Raw genomic sequence first — 26,484 nt, 5'->3', positions numbered from 1 at the left:
AAAAATGAAACAAAGGAGTGTCTCCTATCTAATTGAACTGTCTTAAATGGTAAAATTAATTGTAGCACATTTATTCGTGTGTAATGAAATTTAAGGTGTACGCATTTTAGTGAAAATGCAGGAGTATACGAGTTTCTGGAACTATCAACTGGCTGTTCTTATAAATAAATACATCGAAAACATTTAATAACTTACCCCATTTTTATTTAGGTAATTGGGGTATAAGCATTTGTGTATCTGCATATAAATACTTCATGTAGGTAAAATTTATATCTTTATAAACAAATATATTGTACATTGTTTTGAAAATCATTTACAATATAAGTGCCCTTAAAGTTAACATAGCTAATAAAGTATTAAAAAACATTGATTTTCTTGATAAAACTTACATTTCTGTTATAAATTACCTACTTGATTCTATTCGATTGAACACTTTTTATCTTGGATATGTGAGCTTGGTCAGTTAACATTAACGTGTGCAATCTATCTAGGAGTATAAAACATTTGAGTGGTCACAAAGTGGTCACAAAGTGGTCACATATCAAAATAAAAACAAATCAATGCACATCATAACAGTTTATTATCAAAAAACGTTATTGTAAAAATGTTGTACAAGTCGTGATATTATTTATTGCACAATACATATATTTAACAAGAGCTGTCGGTAGGACAGCATGCTCGACTATTCTAAGTGCTTGATAGTAAAAGATCCTTGATAATGTTAAATTTTTTAAGTTCACAAAAGGGCTAATTTTTTTTTATAAATTCATGTTATAGGCCTTAGAGAGAGTCTAATTATACAGAATTGGCTTGACTATTCGGAAGGTAATGTCACAAGGGTTTTTTACTGAGTATAATAATACTAATGTAACCTATGAATACATAAATTTGACAGAAAAGGTACAAAGGCTTGTTATTAAGATGTTTTATCAAGTAAATCACTGCTTTATTATTATGAATGCATAAAATTGTCCCAAAAAAGGCACAAACCCTTCAGTAGTTATTGAGATAACAGCTTACAAGCAAAACTTTACCATGAATTTCTAAGTTGAAAAAAGGGAGAAAAATCAGCCTAAATGCAAGATAGAATTATGGATCTTTGTCAGTGACCTACAATTATGACCCTAAATGCATATGTGAAGTTTTAAATAAATATCTTTCATAGTTATTGAGATATGTAAAACTTGCATGTAAAGATTAACCAAGAGACTAAGTAGAAAAGGGGATATGAATCAGCCTTAATGCAAGATAGAGTTATGGAACTTGGTCAGTGACATACAATTATGACCCTCCAATTATGACCCTAAGTGCATGTGTAAAGTTTCAAGTAAATATCTTTAAATACCTTTAACCTTTAACCAAAATTTCTAAGTTAAAAAGGGGCAAATAATTCTGCAAATATTGCAGACAGAGTTATGCAATTTTGCAAACTGATGTACATTGTTACTATAAATAAGTATTTTAAATGAATATCTCAAGCAATAATTGAGATATTTGACTTTACAAAAAAACTTAAACCAAAATTTCTAAGTTCCAAAGGGGCATAATTCTGTCAATATTGTAGGCAGAGTTATCCAACTTGTCAATCTGATGTACCTTGTTACTATAAATAAGTATTGTAAGTGTCAATTGAATATCTCAAGCAATAATTAAGATATTTGACTTTACAAAAAAACTTTAACCAAAATTTCTAAGTTAAAAAGGGGCACAATTCTGTCAATATTGTAGGTAGAGTTATCCAACTTGTCAATCTGATGTACCTTGTTACTATTAATAAGTATTGTAAGTTTCAATTGAATATCTCAAGCAATAATTGAGATATTTTACTTCACAAAAAACTTTAACCAAAATTTCTAAGTTAAAAAGGGGCATAATTCTATCAATATTGTAGGCAGAGTTATCCAACTTGTCAATCTGATGTACCTTATTACTATAAATAAGTATTGTAAGTTTCAATTGAATATCTCAAGCAATAATTGAGATATTTGACTTTACAAAAAACTTTAACCAAAATTTCTAAGTTAAAAAGGGGCATAATTCTGTCAATATTGTAGGCAGAGTTATCCAACTTCTCAATCTGATGTACCTTGTTACTATAAATAAGTATTGTAAATTTCAATTGAATATCTCAAGTAATAATTGAGATATTTGACTTTACAAAAAACTTTAACCAACGCAGACTCCGACGCGGACGCTGACGCCGACGTCGGGGCGACTACAATAGCTCTCATATTCTTCGAATAGTCGAGCTAAAAACAGAAAATTATCCCTAAATTAACACAAGAGGGCCATGATGGCCCTGAAATCGCTCACCTGTATATAGGCCCCTGGGGTAGGGCCAATTTTAACCAAAGGGCTTTTATTTGAACAATTGTGGTAGATACCTATTAGAAGATGTTTCATGATAAATATCTAAGCTCTAGCGCTTTGGAATTTTTAAAAGAAAAAGAGGATGTTTTACCTGGGGCGGGGCCAATTTTGACCATAGGGCTTTTATTTGAACAAACTTGGTAGACACCCACTACCCACTACCTAAAATATAAGCTATAGCTATTTGAATTTTTTAAAAAAGATTTTTTAAGTTTTTACTATATACATGATATACAAATAAGAAAAATCAATGACCCCCCGGGCAGGGCCTCTTTTGACCCTAGGGCTTTTATTTGAACAAACTTGGTAGACTCTGACTAGATGATGTTACATGCCAAATATTTAAGCTCTAGCTCTTTTGGTTTTTTAAAGAAGATTTTGTAAGTTTTTTCTTCTGCATGGAATTAAATTCTTTGAACAATTTTTACAGTTCACTACCAAAGGAACATTCCTGTGAAGTTTGGATGAAATTGGCTTAGCTGTTTATGAGATGTCGTTTAAAGAAAAAGTTTACGGATGGACGGCCGGACAAAAAGCAATCACAAAAGCTCACCATGTCATGTGACAGGTGAGCTAACAACACACTCATTTGCAATTTCATGAATTAAATAATTTTTATCTTGATTACAGATGCAACCAATCAACAATTTTACTTACAGATGCCTTCATTCAAATTTTCTAAACTTACACACAGATTGTTAAATTCAAACACTCCAAACTTACAGATGCCTTCATTCAAACATTCTAAACTTACAAATGATTAAATTCAAACACTCCAAACTAACAGATGCCTTCATTCAAATATATCTTAACTTCCAGATGCTTTCATTCAAACATTCTAAACTTACAGATGCTTAAAGTCAAATACTACCAAGTTGATTCCTACAAACTTAATTCAAACGTTCCAAACTTACAGATGCATAAATTAAAGCACACAAAACTTACATAATGATGCATAAATTCAAATACTCGAAACATTCAGACATCTGAATTCAAATTAACAGGAGAATATAGCCTTCCCGACATAAATATAACATTCAGCTAAAGGCTCAGGTCATATTTATTCTCCCGTAAACACACCAAGCTACTTGCATTACTTTAATATACTTTTCTGACTGGAACTACATACTTTACACCGCATGCTTTATAAACAAAGATGTCATTCTGCTTCATTTATAGCTTTTTTATAAACAAGATGATATCATTTCATAAAATATATGAATATTGTTTAAACAAGAGATAATATTTCATACAATGTACATGTATAAAAAATATTTAAAATAATTAAATATTGTTCAAACAACCTATGGAAAATGTAAACCACAACATATTTTCTTAAAAAAAGGATAAACAATTGTTTGTAAACGTATAAAATTAATTAGCTATTTAGCTATGATATTATTTTTTTACTTCCTTATTTAGATATACAACATATTAGCTATTTGTAAATTTCTTTTTCATAATACATCTTTGCATAATGCATCTTAAGTTAATTGTAAAGTTTTCATCAAGACATAAACTATTTCTTCTTACAAAACCAAATATATTTCCTTGCATCTACTTAAATGTATTATATAAATGTTTTATATCAAAGCATAAAAATAAATTCAGCATTTGTATATTTTTTATTAAAGCAGCATGCTTGCAAATATGTAAATTTTGAAAATGTTAAATATTGTGAAACAAACATAGCAAGTAATTTAAACATGGCAAATGGCACTTAAAATTTGCATGAATTACCAAAAAGACGTCAAAATTATTAAATATGCAAATAAAAGGCTTATTGCATAGGCCACACAGTAAAAGTATGGTGATAAATATTACAAAATCAGTTCTTAATCGCACACAACCTGTAAGTTATTACTTTAATCTTGAATATTTTCATTTTTTCTTAAAATCTAAGTACATTTTTCTCAAGTTTGATTTTCTTGGCTCATTTGGAGGCATGCAGCTTTGAAGCTTAGAACATTTAGCAGTTTTCTATTATATTACATGCATTTTTCATTTTAACTTTGACATTTAATCATCTTTTATTGTCTCTAAAAATTGAAGGTAGGAAGACACAACTCCATTTGGATATTCCCATTGTGGGTAATGTCCTATATCAATTGGTAACACTTCTATATGTGGGTTTGGAACTACTTTCCTGAAAAAAAAAATGAAATAGAAATACAGAAGTTATTAGAAACAGTTAGTAACTAAAAGAAGAATACATTAACCTTTATAATGTGGGATTTTAAATTGTACAATTACAAGTAATTTGCTTGGAACATCTGTAAGAATTACAGGACTGTATAATGGTAGGTTGATACTGGGGGTAGGTGGGTGTTAGTAGTTTTACCCCCTGAATCATGATGGCGAGCTATGTTGAATTCACTAGATCATAGTTCAGCCACAATACCTTTCCTGGGCAAGCTGTCAGGCAGTTTATCAGTACTAGATGCCTTAACTTTCGCAAGGAACCGATTACTTCTGTGCATGCAAGACCAGAGGTACAGTGCAAATGACAGTATGAACAATCACAACAGTGAACAGCTACAGTGAAACACTAGACTGACATGTACTAGTCCTATAATTTACACCATCAAACATTATCATTACACACCATCCAGTCATATAACAGTGCACTGACACTAACTTGACAAGTTTCTGTCCTCTAATTTAGACATTTTGTACAGCAAGCATGCAAAAGATATACTTGTGATGCCTTGTATACTAATCTTTCTTATCACATAAACCGCAGCCAGTGTAATAAAGCCATTTAATAAAAACGATATTACACTGGTGTAATAACACTTTGACGTGACGTCATTTGCGCTATATGGAAACATAGCGTTAAAGCGCGCTAATGTTAGCATTACACTATGGGCGCGTCATTGAAAAATTTCTCATTTTAACAGTTTACTGTTCTTATTTTACATATGTGATAAATAGAATATTATATTCGTGTAGATTTAATACTAAATTTATTGAACTCGTTGAATAAAACGATATTATGCTCGCCAGAGGCTCGCATAATATGATTTTATTCAACTCGTTCAATAAATTTAGTATTAAACTACACTCATTCAATATCCTCTATTTATGACCTTGTTGAGATTTAAATCTAAAACCTCAGAATACAACTAGTTGCTGTGGATGCACCACATAAATAACATATGAGAATATTACAACTTACTTATAATGGTCAACAAATACAGGAGGGTTCACAGGATCAGCTGGACCATAAATCATATGTACTGAAACAGTGAAATATATCATACATAATTCATTGATAAACAAGAGGGCCATGATGGCCCTAAAGTCGCTCACGTGTATATAGGCCCCAGTAGCGGGGCCAGTTTAAACCCCACAGCTTTTATTTGAACAAACTTGGTAGACACCCATTAGAAGATGTTTCATGCGTAACATCTAAGCTCTAGCTGGTCAAGTTTTTTCTTTAAACATATAGTTAAAAACAATGACACACCTGGGGCAGGGCCAGTTTGGACCAAAGGGCTTTTATTTGAACAATCTTTGTAGACACTTACTAGAAAATGTTTCATGCTTAATATCTGCACTCTAGCTATTCGGATTTTTCGAAGAAGATTTTTAAGTTTTTGCTATACACATATAAGGAAAATCAATGACCCCTGGGGTGGGGCCAATTTTGACCCCAGGGCTTTTATTTAGACAAACTTTGTAGACACTTACTAGAAGATGCTTCATGCTTAATATCTAAACTCTAGCTATTTGAGTTTTTTCAAAGAAGATTTTTTAAGTTTTTGTTATACACATATTAGGAAAATCAATGACCTCCGGGGCGGGGCCAATTTTGACCCCAGGGCTTTTATTTGAACAAACTTGGTAGACACTCACTAGAAGATGTTTCATGCTTAGTATCTAAACTCTAGCTATTTGATTTTTCAAAGACGATTTTTTAAGTTTTTGCTATACACATATAAGGAAAATCAAAGACCCCCGGGGCGGGGCCAATTTTGACCCCAGGGCTCTTATTTGAACAAACTTGGTAGACATCCATTAAAACATGTTTCATGCTAAATATCTTAGCTCTAGCTCTTTGGGTTCTTTAAAGGAAGATTTTTTAAGTTTTTACTATATGCATTTAGGGAAAATCAATGACCCCCTGGGGCGGGGCCAATTTTGACCCCAGGACTTTTATTTGAACACTTGGTAGACACCCATTAGAAGATGTTTCATGCTAAATTTCTTAGCTCTAGCTCTTTGGGTTCTTTAAAAGAAGAATTTTTAAGTTTTTACTATATGCATATAGGAAAAATCAATGACCCCCCGGGGCGGGGCCAATTTTGACCCCAGGGCTTTTATTTGAACAGACTTGGTAGACACTCACTACAAGATGTTTCATGCCAAATATCTAAGCTCTAGCTCTTTGAGTTTTTTAGAAGAAGATATTTAAAGTTTTTTCATTTGGTTGCCATGGCAACCAGAGTTCCGCTGGGAATTAAATTCTTTGAACAATTTTCAAAGGTGACCACCAAAGGAACATTTCTGTGAAGTTTGGATGAAATTGGCTCAGTGGTTTATGAGAAGATGTCATTTAAAGTAAAAGTTTACGGACGACGGATGACGGCCGGACGCCGGACGAAAAGCGATCACAAAAGCTCACCCTGTCACTTTGTGACAGGTGAGCTAAAAAAATACTGAGGTCAAAGGGTAAATGAATAACACAAACTCCTGAAAAAAATATTCATATGAAAGTGTTTCTTTCATAATTTCATTTTAATCTGAATAAAATCAGAAAATGTCTTGGACCAAGCTGTTATGTTTGCAGAGTTTTAAAGTAATTGGTCTATAACAAAAGGTCTGTGATACAATAAAAAATTAAGTTGATAGTATCTAGTATCACATATAACAACAAACCACAAAATAATTATTCTGGGGAGTTGTTGGCATGAGCAAATATTACATATATCTATACTGGTTGGGGACCACCAAAACCGGACAACCATCAAAACCGGACGGCCCCGAAAATGCTTAAATTTAGTATTTTCTATGTTCAGTGGTTGTCAGTCACTTTTTCATCAATAAATGTATGTTTCTTCTAAAATTAAGTAAATAAATTTATTTCAACCTCCGTAAATGGTAATATTAAATGTCTATTTCAAGAGTGTTGACGTTAAAATTTGGGGGGTCCAGAAATCAATGGCTGACCTCAAATACCAGTTATAATCATTTGCAGGGTAAACAATAGAATATCCAAAACTTCAGCATTTGTTGCTGAAATATTGTATATCATGTTAAAAATCAAAACACCCAAGCTTTTACCTGATTTAAAACAAGTAATGTACAAATCTGTCCGGACACATGGTCCTGTAGTGTAGACAATTTAGTTAATTTTGAGACCCCCCTTGTCGAGCCTCAGATATTAGTGTCAATACAATCAGAAATAAACAAACTAGTTTGTTAGTTAGAAAAAGAACCTAGCTGAACTGTGCGAAATATTTTAATCTCTAGATTTAAAATTATGAAATATGTACGGTAAAATGCTCAAAAAGTGTCCGGTTGATGGTCCCCGTCCAGTATAGCAGATAATAAAGTGTTCATGTTAAATCACTTACAACTTAATTAACATTTTTCCTTTTAGGCAATATTTTATAAGAATATCATTATGATAGATTTCTCTAGTTTTTATCATTATTGAAATACTTATAGAAAATGTGCTCATTGTAGACCAATTCACTTTAATCCTTCACAGTCATTAAATTAATTCTTATATAGACTTCTATCAAGTAGAGTAGCTACCAATACCAGTCCATCTATTGTAATCTATAGGTATAAAAGACCTCCAAGTTATCCATGGTAATGCATAGGTATAAAAAGTATCTATAGTAATCCATGAGAATCTATAGATAAAATGGCCAAATTACTTACCTGGTACTTTTGTTTTCTGCAAGGCTCCTACCCAACGTTCCTTGTTCTCATTTCTCTGAGTAATGTAATGTATCAGTCTTAAATAGAGAAGTAATAAGGTATTTTACACCTGACAATGCTGAATTCAAAAACAATATTAAACCTACTTAAATGACAAGAATTGGGAAATTTGAAAGGTGATCTTTGGTGAGAGCTGATCTCCGGAAAGGTTAATTTATCCAAAGTAAAACTACAATACTGGCTTATAGCAACAGGTTTTTCTACACATGGCCTGTATGCTGAAGTGGTTTCAAAGTACATTGCATATCATAAATTACATAAAAATCAGTCTTATATTATATTTTAAATATATTATTCTACCCACTTTTCATAATCAAAATTTCTGCAAACTACAAATAAATGAATTTCAGTTGTTTAACACTAGTGTAGTAGATGTTTTTAAACTAAGATACCACACTCTCCTAAACCTTTATTTTAGCAAAGTTCTATCCAGGTTCAAGATGATAATTGATTGAATTAATGTACAGAAAGAAATGCCTAACATTATGTCACATATAAAGATGAAGTCATCATTCAAGCTTAAACTGATAACCTGCTGGCACAGAAAGTATTCAGCCTTTGCAACCAGTATAGAGCCAGGCTAACCTGCACATACCTACAGTCTGACCAGGCTCTATACTGTTGGCTGACCAAATTTTCAACTTGATATCCTTAACATTGATATACTTGACATATTTACCTTGACATGACAACATTTCCCTCTTTGTATCTTAATACTGTATAGAAATCTCTCATATCTGTCTCAGATGGCTGTGTTTTGGGGCCAAATGTACTCCCTAATCTAAACAATGAATTACAAGATATAATATACCGTATAAGTGGTTTTTTCTGCGGGCTCCAAATTCTGCGGTTTTTCAAAATTTTGGCATGTTTTTATTTCTGCGGACTTAATTTCTGCGGCACATTCTTTGGACAAAATGTGATTTAAATTCTGCGGCTCATCTTATCAAAGTCTAAGTCACATTACTTTACCTATTTTATTTGCATGTACACATTCGCATTAAAATTTTGTTTACCGTCGTCACCGCAGAACTATATTATATAGTAATTACAAACAATTATATTGTTTGCTTGCAAACAAATATAATGTGCATCAATAGACAGTTTGCATCTTTAATTAGTGTGAAATGACGTGTGAAAAATATACCACGGTAGTATCTTTAATTTTATAAAATTGATAGACGTTTATCGTAAATCAGACAACAATTAATGTATACGACGATTATTTAGCAGTATAAGGGTTTAAATGGTTTTAATGATTTAGTGGTAAACAAACCCTTTAGCGTACAGGCAAACACTATGATGTTTGAATTTCTTTGTTCATAAATTGGCATAATTAACAACAATTACATCCTTACATGCACATATTGCATATTTAGCCGAAATCAATTTTATATAACTCGATGACCCGCTAACCGTTATAATCCGTTAGTCTTTATTCCTTTAAAGGAAACAGGTCATAATGTAGGACTCATTTCTTTAAAAAAAAAACTAGAAATGTGTCCATAGGACACGGATGCCCCCACACGCCACTGTTCTGTCAATCTTATGACTCTAGGTCAAATATTTTTTGGACTACATGTGCCACAAGTTGAAAACTAAAAATCAACAAAGGGCCATAATTCTGTAAAATTTGGTCGCAGCAAAAATTCCTTCCTTTACTACCATCTACACATTAAGGTTGTTAATCCCTGGAAGTTTAAGTAAAATCTGCCATCCAGTTTAAGAGGAGTTGCGTTCACAAAATTTCTACATAGTATATAATGAAAAAATCAACAAAGGGCCATAATTCTGTTAAATTTGGTTGCTGCAAAAATTCCTTCCTTTACTGCCGTCTACACATTAAGGTTGTTCATCCCTGGAAGTTTAAGCAAAATCTGCCATCCGGTTTAAGAGGAGTTGCATTCACAAAATTTCTACATAGTATATAGTGAAAAAATCAACAAAGGGCCATAATTGTGTAAAATTTGGTCGCAGCAAAAATTCCTTCCTTTACTACCATCTACACACCTTAAGGTTGTTCATCCCTGTAAGTTTAATCAAAATCTGCCATCCGGTTTAAGAGGAGTTGCGTTCACAAAATTTCTACATAGTATATAGTGAAAAAATCAACAAAGGGCCATAATTCTGTTAAATTTGGTCGCAGCAAAAATTCCTTCCTTTACTACCATCTACACATTAAGGTTGTTCATCCCTGTAAGTTTAAGCAAAATCTGCCATCCGGTTTAAGAGGAGTTGCGTTCACAAAATTTCTACATAGTATATAGTGAAAAAATCAACAAAGGGCCATAATTCTGTTAAATTTGGTCGCAGCAAAAATTCCTTCCTTTACTACCATCTACACATTAAGGTTGTTCATCTCTGTAAGTTTAAGCAAAATCTGCCATCCGGTTTAAGAGGAGTTGCGTTCACAAAATTTCTACATAGTATATAGTGAAAAAATCAACAAAGGGCCATAATTCTGTTAAATTTGGTCGCAGCGAAAATTCCTTCCTTTACTACCATCTACACATTAAGGTTGTTCATCCCTGTAAGTTTAAGCAAAATCTGCCATCCGGTTTAAGAGGAGTTGCGTTCACAAGATTTCGGGACGTACGGACGGACAGACTGACGGACAGACTGACGGACAGACGGACGGACGGACGGACGGACAAGTGCAACGCTATATGCTCCCACATTGTGGGGGCATAAAAAAAAAACGTGGAGAAATATTCTGCGGTTTTTATTTCTGCGGTGCTGAAACTGACCGCAGAAAACGCAGAAATAAAGTCACCGCAGAAAAAACCACTTATACGGTATCTATCATAAATATTAAGGATGTTCACTTTAATATAATGAAAACTGTTTCACAGGATCTTTGCATGGTTTTAGAATATGACAAAAGAAACATAATTGGGGGTCAATAATTTTGTTTCCGAGTTTCTGTCCTTGAATTTGAATTAAACATGAACACAATTTTTAAGCCATCTTGATAACTGTCACTGACTTAATGACCTTAAATCAAATAGTTGTCATCACCTTGCCATGGGCGATGTCCTAACAAGTTTCACAAACATAGGCTTCCTCCAGTAATTGATCAGACTTGGATTTTCCACTCTGTGTCACTGTCACCTTGACCTAATGACCTCAAAATCTACAGAGGTCATCAACCTGCCATGTGCATTGTCCCTACAAAGACTCACCAACCTAGGTTTATTTCTTATCAAGTCATTGAGCAGACAAGGATATTACACTGTCACTTTGACTTTCAATTTTGAACATAAACCAAAAGTTCATAAACCAATATATCTGACCGTTCTGACAGATGAACAGCAACAAGTTACCTTCAGGCAAAGATTATATTCTCTTCATGCAAGTGTTATTGATTGCTGCACACTAGTGTTTAATGTTCATTAGCTATTCATGACAAGGTTCTCATTATTATTTTTATATTAAAATGAGATTATTCTGATATTAAAAATGAGATTATTTTGATATACATTTATTTTATACAAAATCAATTTTATTGTCGCAGCAATATATGTTCATTCTCCAATATACTGTAAATCTTTGAATTATATCATGTGTTTATATATTTATATTATTTGATATGTTTAATGTAACAAGATACTGTATTGTATACGTTACGAAATAAAATTTCTGTTCTGTTCTGTTCATTATTTTATACTTTTATGGGGCATGTCCTCTTACAAAGGAAATATGCTTAAATAAACAAATCATGTGAGAGTTAAGTACATGTTTCTTATGCACTTTACCATCAAATTATATAAAGTAACCATTTATACAAACAAAAAGATGTTTTACCCTCGTTTCAATGATCCATAGAATGATAAATGGGAAAGAAGGTCTCCTAGGACAGGTACCAGAAGAGCCTGAAACAAATACATATAACAACATTTAATAATCTACAGTTAACTACCGATACTTCTTTCACATATTTCCACAATCTGGGATAATATGAAATTTTTAAACAGATGTTACTACCCTGTCTCACTAGAACAATTAACTAGTATTTACTGAAAATAGGTGTGAAAATCACTTGTTACATTGCTTGAGGAAGACCTTAGGTGCAACTTCATCCATTATTTCAGGAACAAGCCTGAACCCAAGTAGAACCACTCATCTCACAGAAGCACACATGAAAGAATCCAAAGACCCTAACTGACCTTTGTCAAGACATCTTTGTTATTTCATTAGGACCTTATGTTGAGTTTATGTAAGTCAGTTTAATATACAAACACCTTCCCATTATTGCGAGTGGCCTCTATATCAAGTGGTTTAGTTTTTGGAGTCACTATTATGGGTTTGAATGTTTGGTATGTTAGAAAGCTAACACAACAAGCAATTTCAAAATGATATGTTGGTGCATATAATTATACATACATTTATTTAACTAACCTTTTGAGTAAACAGTGGGAAATTAGTTTCGGGAAATACCCCTGAAATTAAAAAAGTTAAATAATGAGTATAAAATCTTCTCTGAAAGTCTTACTGACCTTTTGAATTAACCTTGGATAATATGTTTCTTGAAATAGCCCTGGAAATATACTGAATATGTACATTATTATGTACTTACATATAAGAGAGAAATCATTTGATTTGTTGTAATAAAATATGGAATATATCCCTACCAGGAGTGAACAATTTTCACAAAAGACATTTAGATTGAGTGAATTATAATCATTCCATCTCATTTCATGTCAGATGTATTCCATTATTTATACAAAACAATCATAATATTTCATTTTCAGAAATATACCAAATAAAGAAAATCAGTTATCTTGTTTATTATGAATTAGTTCAGTGAATTGTATAAACCATATCTCACAGTTAAGATTCCAGCAATTAAACATAGCATAGGAAATGCACTGAAAACTCCTTGTAAGGGAATTCATTGTAAAAACCCATATTATATAACGAGAAATACATTGAAGAACACTTGTATGAGAAATACAACATTAAAGAAAATGTCAAAATCATTAAAAAAAATGTTCACTGAAAGAAACAGAAAATGCACTGTAAAACTTAAAATATGTTAAAAAATCTCATAAATATTTTATTGTCAAATGTTATAGTCAAACTTCTAAAATGAAAAAAGACTGTCAGATTTTTTTAAAACAGAATTGAATATCAACTCAATGATTTATCATTCTCCAAATGAAATATATCATATCACATCATATGTCATGTATTCATTAGATGGATTGACATCTGTAAATACCCAGTGTTGATATATAGTGTTAGTGGTATAAATAATGATAATTTATTATAATGATTAACAGCATGCAAAAAACGAAAGTACATGTATCTACATCTAACACATACATAGAATAAAAACCAATGGTGTCCAATTTGTGACACATTTTGTTGCTTTAAATCAGAATTTGCCAACCAGCCTTCTTCAATCTAATAACAAGTATTTTCTTTCCGAAAATCTGCTTAATTATGTTTTGTATTTTATATTTTTACTTTTAAGAGAAAAAAATTAAAGTGGTTAATCATAAGGCAAAATTTTAGGTAGATCATTTTTTTCAGGTCATCAAAATTTTCTATTAACACCAGGCAGTTTATATCTATTTAACATATAATGACCAAACAGAAATAAGTAAAACTGACCGCCATTCAACATGCACAATGAATTCACCTGCATATATCCACTTCCTGTATTGTGCCTGTAAATGGACATAAAAAGAGGGGTTATTAAAATATTACATATAAAATTCACTTTGCAATTAATTAATAAATACATCATCAAAATCAATACATTTATGTATAGGTTTGTGTTTAAAAGAAAGCATTAATGAAATTAAATCTGTCACGAGGGGCACAGATGTTCAACAGATTTAATGGAATTAATATTGACTTAACAAACAATAACCTACTTTGTTATTGACATGATGTTTTAAATATTTACACTGTGCAAGTATGATATGCTGATTAAACAGAATAGTATTTAATGACAATTTAGTGCTGATTCAATTAATTAAATGTACCAAAGAATTTGAAATATGGAACAATCTCATTGGACAAATTATACATGTAATTTCTAGCACTTGACGCTTCCATATTGAATTTTGATGATGAAATTTAATAGTTATATATGTATCAAACAAAAAATATTTAAGTGAACTGATCAACTTTTTCAAAATCAAGAATTAATGGTCACATTTTTTCTGTTAAAACATCAAAATTAATGATGTTGTAACAGTTGTAAACCTGAAAATAAATTTCCATCTCTTTTTTGTTTAGATTTTCAGTCACAAAAACTCTGTAATGGCCATATTGCAACTTTAAAAATGGTACACAAGTAGAACTAAGGACCATCCAGAAGTTAGCTACATGACCTCATTACTATTTCAGGATTCAAATCACCAAAAGGATTCGAACTCACATTATTACATAGAAACTGTGCATGCAGTATACATTATTGATGTAAACATGTTCTACAAGCTTGGGCTTTAAATGTGTCCTCATGCTTTTACAGATGTAGACCTTAACTGTACTTAAAATGCTTTGTTTAACAATTTGATAATTGCCAAAAAATTATTTCTCTTTTACTACAGAGCAAATATTTTCCTTGAAGTAATTACATCGAAAATTGTTACCGGTAAAGAAATTCTATAGCAAACGTTACCTGTGAAGTAATTCCAGGGCAACTGTATCACCATAATCATGTGACATAATATGCACATCTTTAACTGACAGAGATTTTAATACTGCTTCTAAAATGTCTGCCTGCTCAGTTATCAAGTAGTCATACTGTTTCTAGAATATAAAAAATAATAAACTAAATTCACTTTCACACATGACAGAACAGCACTAATTTCAGAATGTTTCTCCTTCATCAAGCATGAAAATGAAAGTGAATAATTTAATTAAGTGAACAATAAGTTGACAGGGGTAATTGTTATATACAATTGTGTATTATTATATATTAAGAAATCTCATGTGGCAACACTTAAGCTTAACTGATGGATGAAAACTTTTTAGGGCATTATGATGGTGGTAACAGCACTGCAATGTACAGTAAAAGCATGGAAGTAACATTACAACTTCATAAATATGGTGATTGTAGAAACAGGACAATGCAATGATTGTTGCAGGGCTGCATCATACAGGCTGTGTATGGTGATGGTGGAAGCATAATGATGGTTGTAGCATAGTGATGGTTGTAAAATGTTGAAGGTTGTAACATGATGAAGGTTGAAGCATAGTGCTGGTTGTAGCATAGTGCTGGTTGTAGCATAGTGATGGTTGTAGCATAGTGATGGTTGTAGCATGTTGAAGGTTGCAGCATAGTGATGGTTGTAACAAAGTGCTGGTTGTAGCATAGTGATGGTTGTAGCATAGTGATGGTTGTAGCCTAGGGATGGTTGTAGCATATAGTGATGGTTTGTAGCATAGTGATGGTTGTAGCATAGTGATGGTTGTAGCAAAGTGATAGTTGTAGCATAGTGATGGTTGTAGCATAGTGATGGTTGTAGCATAGTGATGGTTGTAAAATGTTGAAGGTTGCAGCATAGTGATGGTTGTAACATAGTGATGGTTGTAGCATAGTGATGGTTGTAGCATGGTGATGGTTGTAGCATAGTGATGGTTGTAGCATGGTGATGGTTGTAGCATAGTGATGGTTGTAGCATAGTGATGGTTGTAACAAAGTGCTGGTTGTAGCCTAGTGATGGTTGTAACAAAGTGCTGGTTGTAACATGGTGATGGTTGTAGCATAGTGATGGTTGTAGTAACAACACTCATCAAGCTACAACCATCACTATGCTGCAACCTTCAACATTTTACAACCATCACTATGCTACAACCATCACCATGCTACAACCATCACTATGCATGGTGATGGTTGTAGCATGGTGATGGTTGTAGCATGGTGATGGTTGTAGCATAGTGATGGTTGTAACAAAGTGCTGGTTGTAGCATAGTGATGGTTGTAGCATAGTGATGGTTGTAGCATAGTGATGGTTGTAACAAAGTGCTGGTTGTAGCATAGTGATGGTTGTAGCCTAGTGATGGTTGTAGCATGGTGATGGTTGTAGCATGGTGATGGTTGTAGCATAGTGATGGTTGTAGCCTAGTGATGGTTGTAGCATAGTGATGGTTGTAACAAAGTGCTGGTTGTAGCATAGTGATGGTTGTAACATGGTGATGGTTGTAGCATAGTGATGGTTGTAACAAAGTGCTGGTTGTAGCATGGTGATGGTTGTAGCCTAGTGATGGTTGTAGCATGGTGATGGTTGTAGCATAGTGATGGTTGTAGCATGGTGATGGTTGTAGCATAGTGATGGTTGTAGCATGGTGATGGTTGTAGCATAGTGATGGTTGTAGCATAGTGATAGTTGTAGCATAGTGATAGTTGTAGCATAGTGAAGGTTGTAGCTTGATGAGTGTTGTAGTATAGTGATGAATTTAACATATTAATGGTTGTAGCATGTGATGGTTGTAGCATGGTGATGGTTGTAGCATAGTGATGGTTGTAGCATGGTGATGGTTGTAGCATAGTGATGGTTGTAGCATAGTGATGGTTGTAGCATGGTGATGGTTGTAGCATAGTGATGGTTGTAGCATGGTGATGGTTGTAGCATAGTGATGGTTGTAGCATGGTGATGGTTGTAGCATGGTGATGGTTGTAGCATAGTGATGGTTGTAGCATGGTGATGGTTTGTAAAATGTTGAAGGTTTGCAGCATAGTGATGGTTGTAACATAGTGCTGGTTGTAGCATAGTGATGGTTGTAACAAAGTGCTGGTTGTAACATGGTGATGGTTGTAGCATAGTGATGGTTGTAGTAACAACACTCATCAAGCTACAACCATCACTATGCTGCAACCTTCAACATTTTACAACCATCACTATGCTACAACCATCACCATGCTACAACCATCACTATGCTACAACCATCACTATGCTGCAACCTTCAACATTTTACAACCATCACTATGCTACAACCATCACTATGCTACAACCATCACCATGCTACAACCATTACATATTAATGGTTGTAGCATGGTGATGGTTGTAGCATGGTGATGGTTGTAGCATAGTGATGGTTGTAGCATGGTGATGGTAGTAGTATAGTGATGAATTTAACATATTAATGGTTGTAGCATGGTGATGGTTGTAGCATGGTGATGGTTGTAGCATAGTGATGGTTGTAGCATGGTGATGGTTGTAGCATAGTGATGGTTGTAGCATAGTGATGGTTGTAGCATGGTGATGGTTGTAGCATAGTGATGGTTGTAGCATGGTGATGGTTGTAGCATAGTGATGGTTGTAGCATGGTGATGGTTGTAGCATAGTGATGGTTGTAGCATAGTGATGGTTGTAGCCTAGGGATGGTTGTAGCATAGTGATGGTTGTAGCATAGTGATGGTTGTAGCATAGTGATGGTTGTAGCATAGTGATGGTTGTAGCATAGTGATAGTTGTAGCATAGTGATGGTTGTAGCATAGTGATGGTTGTAGCATGGTGATGGTTGTAGCATAGTGATGGTTGTAGCATGGTGATGGTTGTAGCATAGTGATAGTTGTAGCATAGTGAAGGTTGTAAGCTTGATGAGTGTTGTAGTATAGTGATGAATTTAACATATTAATGGTTGTAGCATTGTGGTGGTTGTGGCATGGTGATGGTTGTAGCATGGTGATGGTTTTTGTAGCATGATCATTTTGCCATTGTGATGGTTGTAAAAGGATTTTGTCATGCAGGACATGCACAGTGATGACAGAATACTTACAGGTTTATCTGTGAATCCAAAGCCTAGCATATCAGGTATAATAATCCTACTGTACTGTTCCTTCATATCATCCAAAATCTGGAAAGAAAAGCACAACAAATGGTTATGAAAACACAAACATACCCTATCCTAGTCTAAGTTATGATTAATATAAATTATGTGCAGGACCACAAAGTAAAGCTACATGTACATGCTGATTCAATAGCTATGATCTTGTCATTCTGGGTCTTTCTAATTGATTTTTAAAGACCCTGGGTCGTTGTAGATTCTGAGAAATTTCAAACTAAGTGACCTTGCAGTTGGGTCTTTTTTACCCGGGGGCATTATTACGGTAACTTTGTAGAAGTCAACAAGGCAATACTACAAGCCACATGTCTAAGCCTTTGGTATTGTCATTTTACACAAGCAGATTTTGTAAAGGTTTAAAAAATGGTGCTACATACCTAATATTAAAGCTCTAATCATTTTAATTTCTGGGGAGATGTAAAATAGTTGACCCACAGGGTGGGACAATTTCTGGCCCCCATTAGCATGATTTCCACAAATTGTGAAAAGATCCACCGGGCATCATAAAATGACAACTTAAGCTATGGGCAATTGGAGTTTCATACAAAAATATTTAAATATAGTTTCCTATATAAGTCAATTACACGTCTATCTAATCTATGTGATCAACAAAGCAGGGATTTTTATATTGGGTTTTACATCATACCAAAATAGACAAAAAAACGCCCTAAATAACACCCAAAATGACAAAATTGAAATGTTGAAGGCTTGGTTTGATTGAGCCAGTTCATGGATGATACTGGAAAATATAAGTTTCCGTCCACACCCCCTAGCACCAGCTTAAGCAGAATTAGAAATGTTTTGTAAGCTTTAAACAACTTTTTAGGACAAAAAATAGTGCTACATATCAAATATCTAAGCTCTGGTAATGGCACTTTGAGATGATTTTTAAAGTTGTTGTTTTTTTTTGTTGAGTATTACATGGCACAACTATGTAAAAGTCATATGGCAACTTTCCAGCAATACTGTTCGAGGAATCCTCATGTGTCCTTCAATGCATTATTTCAGAACAAAAAGACACTTTAGAAGAACCATCAATGTTCTGTAACCAAGTTGGATAGCTTTCTCACACAAAAGAGTCTGAAGTCCCTGGTGCAATTTGAACCCATAGCATGAGGGGACAGTCGTTTACAGTTGATGTACTTAACCGCTCAGTCACAAATGACCATTTTTTCAAGTCTGTTTTCTATGTAAGTCTGAGTAAACTAAATGTAAGTGACCCCAGAGCAACTCCATTTCTAATATTTATATAAATACCTGCCAAATATCTTAGCTCTGGGCATTTTAGTTTCTTCGGAGAGGATTTATAAAGACTTTATTTTTAAACTCAAGTTTAAGATAGATTATTTAGAGAAATTGACCCCACCTTTATCCAATCATGACTTGAAGTTGGGAAACCATGAATCAACAACAGTGTGCTGTCATCTGTTAAAATACCATCTTCATCTGTGTAGAAAAAGAGCAATTACATATTTATATCAACATATTATATTACCATTTATATAAACTGAAAATATGGCTCACAGATGTGCAGTCATTTTGTGGTAATTATAACAGAGTTGGGACTTTAAGATATTTTGAATAAAAATTAATACTCATCTAGAGGTAAACATATTTAATTAACAATTATCTTGCTCGAAACAGTGACAAGTTTTTGGCACTAGTAAAGTGCCAGGCCAGGCTCTATTGTGTTGGCTTATACTAGACTTTAAATTATCATCTTAATATCCACAAAATTGATAGTGGACTGTTCCAAAAATAAAAGCTGGAAAAGTCCATTACACAAATTCAGCAGGTTACTGGCTGGTACAAATTAGCTGTAACATGATTTACCTATGTAGAAAATATCAAATTCTTTATATTTCATAAAGTTGCCTTTCTTGTACCAGGTCTTGAGCCTTGGGGATAGATCTGGTGGTGGAATGTTCAAGTAATATACAGTAACCACGGTTACAAGAATAATCCACAAAATCATCATGTATCCCATTTTGTTTTAAGATGTAGATTTTAGTCTATGGCTTCAATAAAGTCTTCTTGATGAAAGTGCATCTGAGGATCTGGAAAGAAAAACAATGCTTTTTATATCAATCTTCATATCAGTAAAAACTTGATTGACTTGAACCGGAAGTGATCAAGCTTTGCCACCAGACTGCATAATTATATCAAAGCTTTGAAGTTAAAATTATTACTACCTGTAACTTTTTTCTTATTTTGGTACAATGAAATCCCTTAAATCTGAACTGACTGTTCCAATTTCAAAGTATGGCAATCCATTACAAGATCTAGTAGATTTAAAGGAACTTCACTGAAGTCCAAAAGTCTAAAACATATTTTTTTGAATTTTTACATAGATCAGCTTGGGCAGTTAAAACAGAAAGATATGAAAATCAAGAAATAAACCTCAGACATAAATTGAAAATTTTATTTTTGATCTATTCCTATACAGATTTGAGTTAAAAGGCACTGCAACACTTTCAAATTTTGTCATTTTTCACAGTTCACATAATAATTCTGGAAAAACCTGAATGAACAGTTGATCTGAAGGTTTACACACAAGTTTATTTTGTCTAGGAGAATTAATCTTAAAAATTATTTCCAGTCCCACCATGTCAAAAAACTTCATTGGAGTCACTTTAAAGGTTAATAAATCTGATGAATCATGTAGGAATGTTTATTTATTTCATTACCTCGAAAGCTAACATGTAGCTACTGTATACAGACTTTATCTATGTTTACATATTACACTCAACTTAAAAATATACCAGCCTTGAAAATAGGTTTTCCTCGAAATATGCCACTAAATTTCTTACCAAAATTTAAGGGTAACATATATACAAAATACTTTTTTATATCAAAGATAAAATAGATGTTTAATTATCTAAATTTTTACAATTTGTTATTTTGTTGATGTTTATACTGTATATAATGTACTAGTCAGGACCTGAACACTTTGAGACAACATAACAATCAACATTCAAGTATATTATTTTATATCTAAATGTCTTACGAAGCCAATTTAAAATTTGTTGACATAAAGTTGACATAACATTACATAATTCCCCATTTAGTAGCTAAATTTCAACAGTATAGAATTATTATATTATAGGAATATCTTAACAAATAATAACATTATGATGCTACGTACTTTTTACAACTCAAAGGGGCCTCGGACAGAAGACTGGAAAATAACATTGTACAGACTGTAAACAACCAGACCATGATGGATCTTATAGAAAAGAGATAACCTAGCATCTATATGTCTGTGTTCCAGTTTATGAAGCTTAGTATATAATATAGGTGTGAAGCATGTCCGTGACGATAGAAGTCTGACCATAATCTAGCTTGATCCATCGGGCCGCTCTTCATTGGACATTTTTAATTTGATCTATTTGAATTTTGGTGTGGGGAGACCATACTTGATTTTGTCCAAGAATATTTATAGAGATTAAAAATGAAAAAAAAAATGTGGAAATGTATAATGTTTATAGTGTAATGGACACATTACTTACGGTTAATAATAAGCTGTTTTAGTTACTTTAAACGGACTGATGTTGGCATGAGATGCTATACTGAAATAATGGTTGGCATACTAATATGAAGTTAAATGTATTACTATTAGCACGGATTTATATTACAATATTGTAATATCAGGGTTAGAATTTAGCAAAATTTTCTACTTGCAGATTTTTGCAAGTGATCAAATGTTTAACTGGCAATATGAGGTAGTCAACTGGCAATTCCATGATCACGTATCTTATTATTATTATGATTTTTATAATACACATTGACAAATTATGCGTATTTTGAACATCTGGTATGACAAATGATAATAAGTTTGAATGTCTATTGAATATCAGAAACATCTTTTTCACTGGTAAACACAGATGTCTTCTTGTAACGAAACAAAAACATTTCAACTCGTTAATTTATAAATGTCATAAACAATTGTTTAGGGATCAGATTAGATATACCAGAGGAACACCCACTGGTGCCAATGTACATTTATAAACTTGTTCATGTTATGTAATTAATTAGGACCTTCATTAATTTTAAGATATTTTGTACTTGATTACACCAACAGCCTGAAAACTCAGAGGCACTGATCTACTATTTCAGCTTAAAAGTAAACACTTTACAGAGGAATGCTACAAATTTACATTGGACCCTGATATAACATCTTGGATGCTCTAACCAATAGTGTTTGGCTGTTATACATAGTCCATCAAAATATAGTCACAGAAAGAATAAATAGAGCAACCAAAAATTGATTTTTAAGTTTTTAAGGTTACTGCATCTGGCACAGTAAACATCAGTTTCTACAGCGGGCAGTTGCCAAGCATCATCATAAGCTATGAGATATCAATTATGTAAACGTCCAAAATGAACAGTCACTTGCAAATAAATGCCAGCTAGAGTATTTTTTACTGGTATTATTAGATTTTAACTGGCATTTTGCCAGTATGCCAGCTTAAATTCGAACCCTGAATATAAATCCGTGCTATTAGGTATGTCTGCATCTGTCATATAGCTAATAAAACTTGGTTTATACAGAATTTATTTTTTGTTTGATTGTGTAGGAAGCTATAAGCTTATAGACACACTTTCGAATCCGTTCCTGGAACCAACCAGTACTGAGCAATGAGTGTAAAGTTTCTTGCTCAAGGAAACAACGACTTACCCCCCCCCCCCCACCCCGACAGCCTTTGAACCCATGCATCTAGTCCCAAGCGTTAACCACTCGGCCATGCTGCCACTAATTAAACTTATTTCAACAGTTTACAAAAACATTTTACAAAAAGGACAAAACAGTCTGTAAAATGGTTTAAACTTGTGAAGTGCCTCAATCACCATTCTTAAATTGACGGGTGAACTGCCCGAGGTCTGAACTGTCTACAAAATAATGGCCTAGGGTGAAGTGTCAGAGGGGTAAACTGTCTGTAAATCGTCGTAAATTCGTAAAGCCTTTGAATCAAACTAAGTTTTGGTGGTTCAATATTTTCAAAAAATGTGATAAATTTACGTGTAGATCTTCTACGTTACTTTCATTTTCATTCAGGGGTTTAGCAGTGATTATCTATCTATCTATCTTCCATATAGTCAAACCCCTGCTGGGGACCTAGACTTGACGCGCGTCAACTGACAAGAATGTTAGTAAAAGAGTTGAAATAAAAGAATATAAAAGTAAAGGAAATGAGTATATTGTTAAAAACAGGTTAAAAACAGAAAAGGTATTTTTAGGGAGACGTATGTTCAATCCGGCTTACAGCCAGACTGAACTCGGGGCCAGACAAGTTTATGATTTCAGGTGGTAAAGCATTCCAGTGGACAATTGTTCTTGGGAAAAATGAATATTTATAGTAATCAGTTTTAGTTTGGACTTGTTGGAATGCATGGAGATGGGATGTTCTAGATGATCTTGTAAGAGGGACGATATACTTTGGGAAAGGAATAGCCACCTGGTCATGCAGGATGTTGTGAAACATGACCAACCGTTGGTCAATACGCCGAAGGTCAAGGCGCCTCCATTGAAGGGAAGTCAACATGTCAGTGACACTTGACATACGGCCAAAGTCATGTTTGACCCACCTAGCAGCCCTTCTCTGGACTGACTCTATCTGGTCAATGAGAGTTCCTGTGTAGGGGGACCAGACCGTGGAGCTGTACTCAAGCTGGGGTCTGACAAGTGTCTTGTATGCGGTTGACTTTAACCTTTCTGAGTGAACCTTGATGTTTCGGCGTAGAAAACCAAGTGTTTGATTCGCCTTTGTTGTGATGTTGTTTATGTGTTTGTTCCATGTTAAATCATTTGATATTGTAATGCCAAGGTATTTTGCAGATGGAACTGTTTCTAATGTGGTGTTATGTAGGAGGTATTTTGTTGGAATGACTGTTTTTCGTTTTGTGATTTGGATAACCTGGCATTTTGATGGATTAAATTGCATGTCCCATTTTGTTTCCCATTGTTCAAGTTGGTGTAAGTCATGTTGAAGTAAGCTAGAATGAGAAGCGACAGTCAGAGATAGATAGATGGCTGTGTCATCAGCAAATAGGCGGACCTTAGAGGATTGGACATATTCAGGAAGGTCATTTATGTATATAAGAAATAAGAGAGGTCCGAGGACCGAGCCCTGGGGAACACCGGAGGAGACTGGTATGGAGCTGGATGTGGAGCCATTTACCACCACGGACTGTGACCTGTTATCAAGAAAACCTTTGATCCATTTAAGAGTCTGACCCCTTATACCGTAGAAATGCAGCTTATACAGGAGTTTTTCATGGTTGACCATATCAAAGGCCTTAGAGAAGTCAAGAAGGATTAAGTCTACTTGGCTTCTCTGATTTACTGACTGTAGGATATCATCTATAAGCATTAATAATTGGGATTGACATGACCTTTTTTCTCGGAAACCATGCTGCAAATCATAGAACAAGTTTGATCTAGTAAAGTGCTTTGTTATACTGGAGGAGACAATGTGTTCCAGGGTTTTACACAAGATACAGGTAAGAGAGATAGGGCGATAGTTGGCTGGGTCTGACTTGCTACCTTTTTTAAAGACAGGGGCGACATTTGCCATTTTCCAGATGTCTGGTAGAGTGCTGGACTGCAGTGATTTCTGGAAAAGTTTGGACACTATAGGGGCTAATTCTTTACTGGTATTTTTGAGCACAATGCGTCTAATTTGATCAGGTCCTGCAGCCTTATGGGGTTGAGGTTTTTTAAAAGCTTCTCAACACCTTTTACAGAGATATCAATATCACACATGAGGTTATGTGGGCTAAATGATGTGTGGGAAACCTCTCTACCTGTATCTGCCTGATCCTGTACCTTCATATCAGCAAGGAATTTAAGAGAAACAGGGGATTTAGAAGTGAAAACTGATTGAAATTGTTCATTTAGTACTGTTGCCTTGTCTTGATCTGATGTATACAGTTTATTGTGTTTTTTCAGTGAGTCAATGCCAAAAGAATCTTGTTTTGAATGTTTTAATAGTGAATATAGCTTTTTGGTGTTTGGTCTGGTTTGTGTTTGTTCATGTTCTTGAGAGATGTTGTTGTTAATGTTTAGTATATCTTCTAAGTAATTTTGATAGGCTAACTTAGTTTCTTTTCTGCAGAGATGTTTAATACTGAGATATTTTTCTCTAGATTTATTTGAGTTATGGCTCTTGTACTGCTTGTAGGCTTTGTCCCTTTTCCTGTATAAACGTTTGAGGTTAACCTTGATCCAGGGGAGTTTATTTTTGGAGGATGACCATTTTGATGGGATGAAAGTATTGACCCCTTCCTCAATTGAGCTGGATATTGTTTGCCATAACTCTTCCACTGATTTGTTGGAATAACTTTTTGACCTGGTAAGAGAATCATGAAGGTTGGACATATGTAACCTAAGACCGTCCCAGTCTGCCTTATTATATAAGTGGATCTTACGTGGTTTTTGGAGCTTTATGCGGGCGGAGGTATTTGTGTCGACCAGGACAGCATCGTGATCACTGATACCTGGGATTACGTTGGCTCTGTTAACAATGGAGGGGTTATTTGTCAGGAACAGATCTAAGATATGGTTTTCTCGGGTTGGGTCTTTGACTACTTGAGTAAGGTTATTATCAAAAAGAATGTTAATAAAATCTCTATAGTGTGACTGAAGTTTGCAGTCTGAGGTTGGAGTAATATTTGACCAATCAAGTTTTGGCATGTTGAAGTCCCCGCCTACCCATACTGTTGCATTTGACTTTGTAGCCATGGATAGAGATTTATTGAACTCATCCAGGCTATAGGGGTCATTTTCTTTAGGTTTGTAGTAAGAACCTACAAGCAGTGGTTTGGAACCTTGCATTTCTATTTTGACCCATATATTTTCACAATCAGTTTGGAGGTTGGTAGCTTCTTGTGCTATAATGCAGTTTTTAACAGCAATAAATACTCCTCCCCCAGCCTGCTTCTTCCTATCTCTTCTGTAGGGGGTGTAACCTAGGTCTGGATGAAAGATTTCATTATCAAAATGTTTAGGTTTTAACCAAGACTCGGTTCCAATTATAATATCTGGGTTTGTTGATGTTACCATATTTTCATACTCTAATTTTACTGTCGGAGTTACTTTCCAAATTATCTCTTTTCAAGTTTTTATTCTTACTTTTCTTTTTAATGGTAAAAGGCTTAGTTAATTTCATAATATTATACAATTACGATTTCTAAAAGCAGTTAATATCAACCATGTTACACGAATTTTAACCTTTGTCTATTGGTTGTTGTTGTAAATTGGATTTTTCTAAGGTTTACAGCACGTTCATTCGGAACATCCTCCCAATCTCAATCGCAACTTTTCGGCCCTTTCCGTCAGTCTTCGGATAATGAAATTAT

The 26,484-nt window shown here is 33.9% G+C and overlaps 2 protein-coding genes across 6 annotated transcripts; both read right to left on the bottom strand.

Moving 5' to 3' along the window:
• Positions 1–4,304: 4,304 nt before the first annotated feature.
• On the bottom strand, positions 4,305–26,465 carry LOC132718915 (mesoderm-specific transcript protein-like). Of its 5 annotated transcripts, XM_060702618.1 has the most exons (13): positions 26,210–26,342; positions 23,147–23,200; positions 19,960–20,183; positions 19,493–19,572; positions 18,061–18,138; positions 14,957–15,087; positions 13,939–13,994; positions 12,819–12,859; positions 12,127–12,194; positions 9,002–9,103; positions 8,263–8,339; positions 5,549–5,609; positions 4,305–4,516 (listed from the first exon to the last, which is right to left on the bottom strand). In XM_060702618.1, exons 3-13 carry the CDS (start codon positions 20,111–20,113, stop codon positions 4,390–4,392), a joined length of 975 nt encoding a protein of 324 aa, XP_060558601.1. In that variant the 5' UTR covers positions 20,114–20,183; positions 23,147–23,200; positions 26,210–26,342; the 3' UTR covers positions 4,305–4,389. The 5 variants fall into 5 exon arrangements, with proteins under 5 accessions (XP_060558601.1, XP_060558599.1, XP_060558598.1 ...); XM_060702616.1 differs by lacking the exons at positions 12,819–12,859; positions 23,147–23,200; positions 26,210–26,342 and adding exons at positions 12,721–12,761; positions 26,357–26,465; XM_060702615.1 differs by lacking the exons at positions 12,819–12,859; positions 23,147–23,200 and adding an exon at positions 12,721–12,761 and having other exon boundaries at positions 26,258–26,376.
• Positions 24,767–26,188, bottom strand: LOC132718916 (uncharacterized). Its single transcript, XM_060702619.1, has one exon. The coding sequence runs from the start codon at positions 26,186–26,188 to the stop codon at positions 24,767–24,769; it is 1,422 nt and encodes a 473-aa protein (XP_060558602.1).
• Positions 26,466–26,484: the final 19 nt, after the last annotated feature.

Source organism: Ruditapes philippinarum, unplaced genomic scaffold (genome assembly GCF_026571515.1).
Source record: "Ruditapes philippinarum isolate M1 unplaced genomic scaffold, ASM2657151v2 ctg2960_1_1_1_1, whole genome shotgun sequence".
Lineage (NCBI taxonomy): Eukaryota > Metazoa > Mollusca > Bivalvia > Venerida > Veneridae > Ruditapes > Ruditapes philippinarum.
Note: the sequence above shows the minus strand (reverse complement) of the source record. Positions and strands in the feature narration are given on the sequence as shown.

What these genes read in the sequence shown, in the direction of transcription:
- LOC132718916 (XM_060702619.1), bottom strand. Translation starts at nt 26,188, where the DNA reads ATGGTAACATCAACAAACCCAGATATTATAATTGGAACCGAGTCTTGG.
- LOC132718915 (XM_060702616.1), bottom strand. Translation starts at nt 20,113, where the DNA reads ATGGGATACATGATGATTTTGTGGATTATTCTTGTAACCGTGGTTACT. An exon ending in TCCCACTGTTTACTCAAAAG is followed by an intron (nt 12,195 to 12,720) that starts GTTAGTTAAATA and finishes TATTTGTTTCAG; the next exon opens with GCTCTTCTGGTACCTGTCCT. An exon ending in TATGGATCATTGAAACGAGG is followed by an intron (nt 9,104 to 12,126) that starts GTAAAACATCTT and finishes TTCATTGTTTAG; the next exon opens with ATTAGGGAGTACATTTGGCC.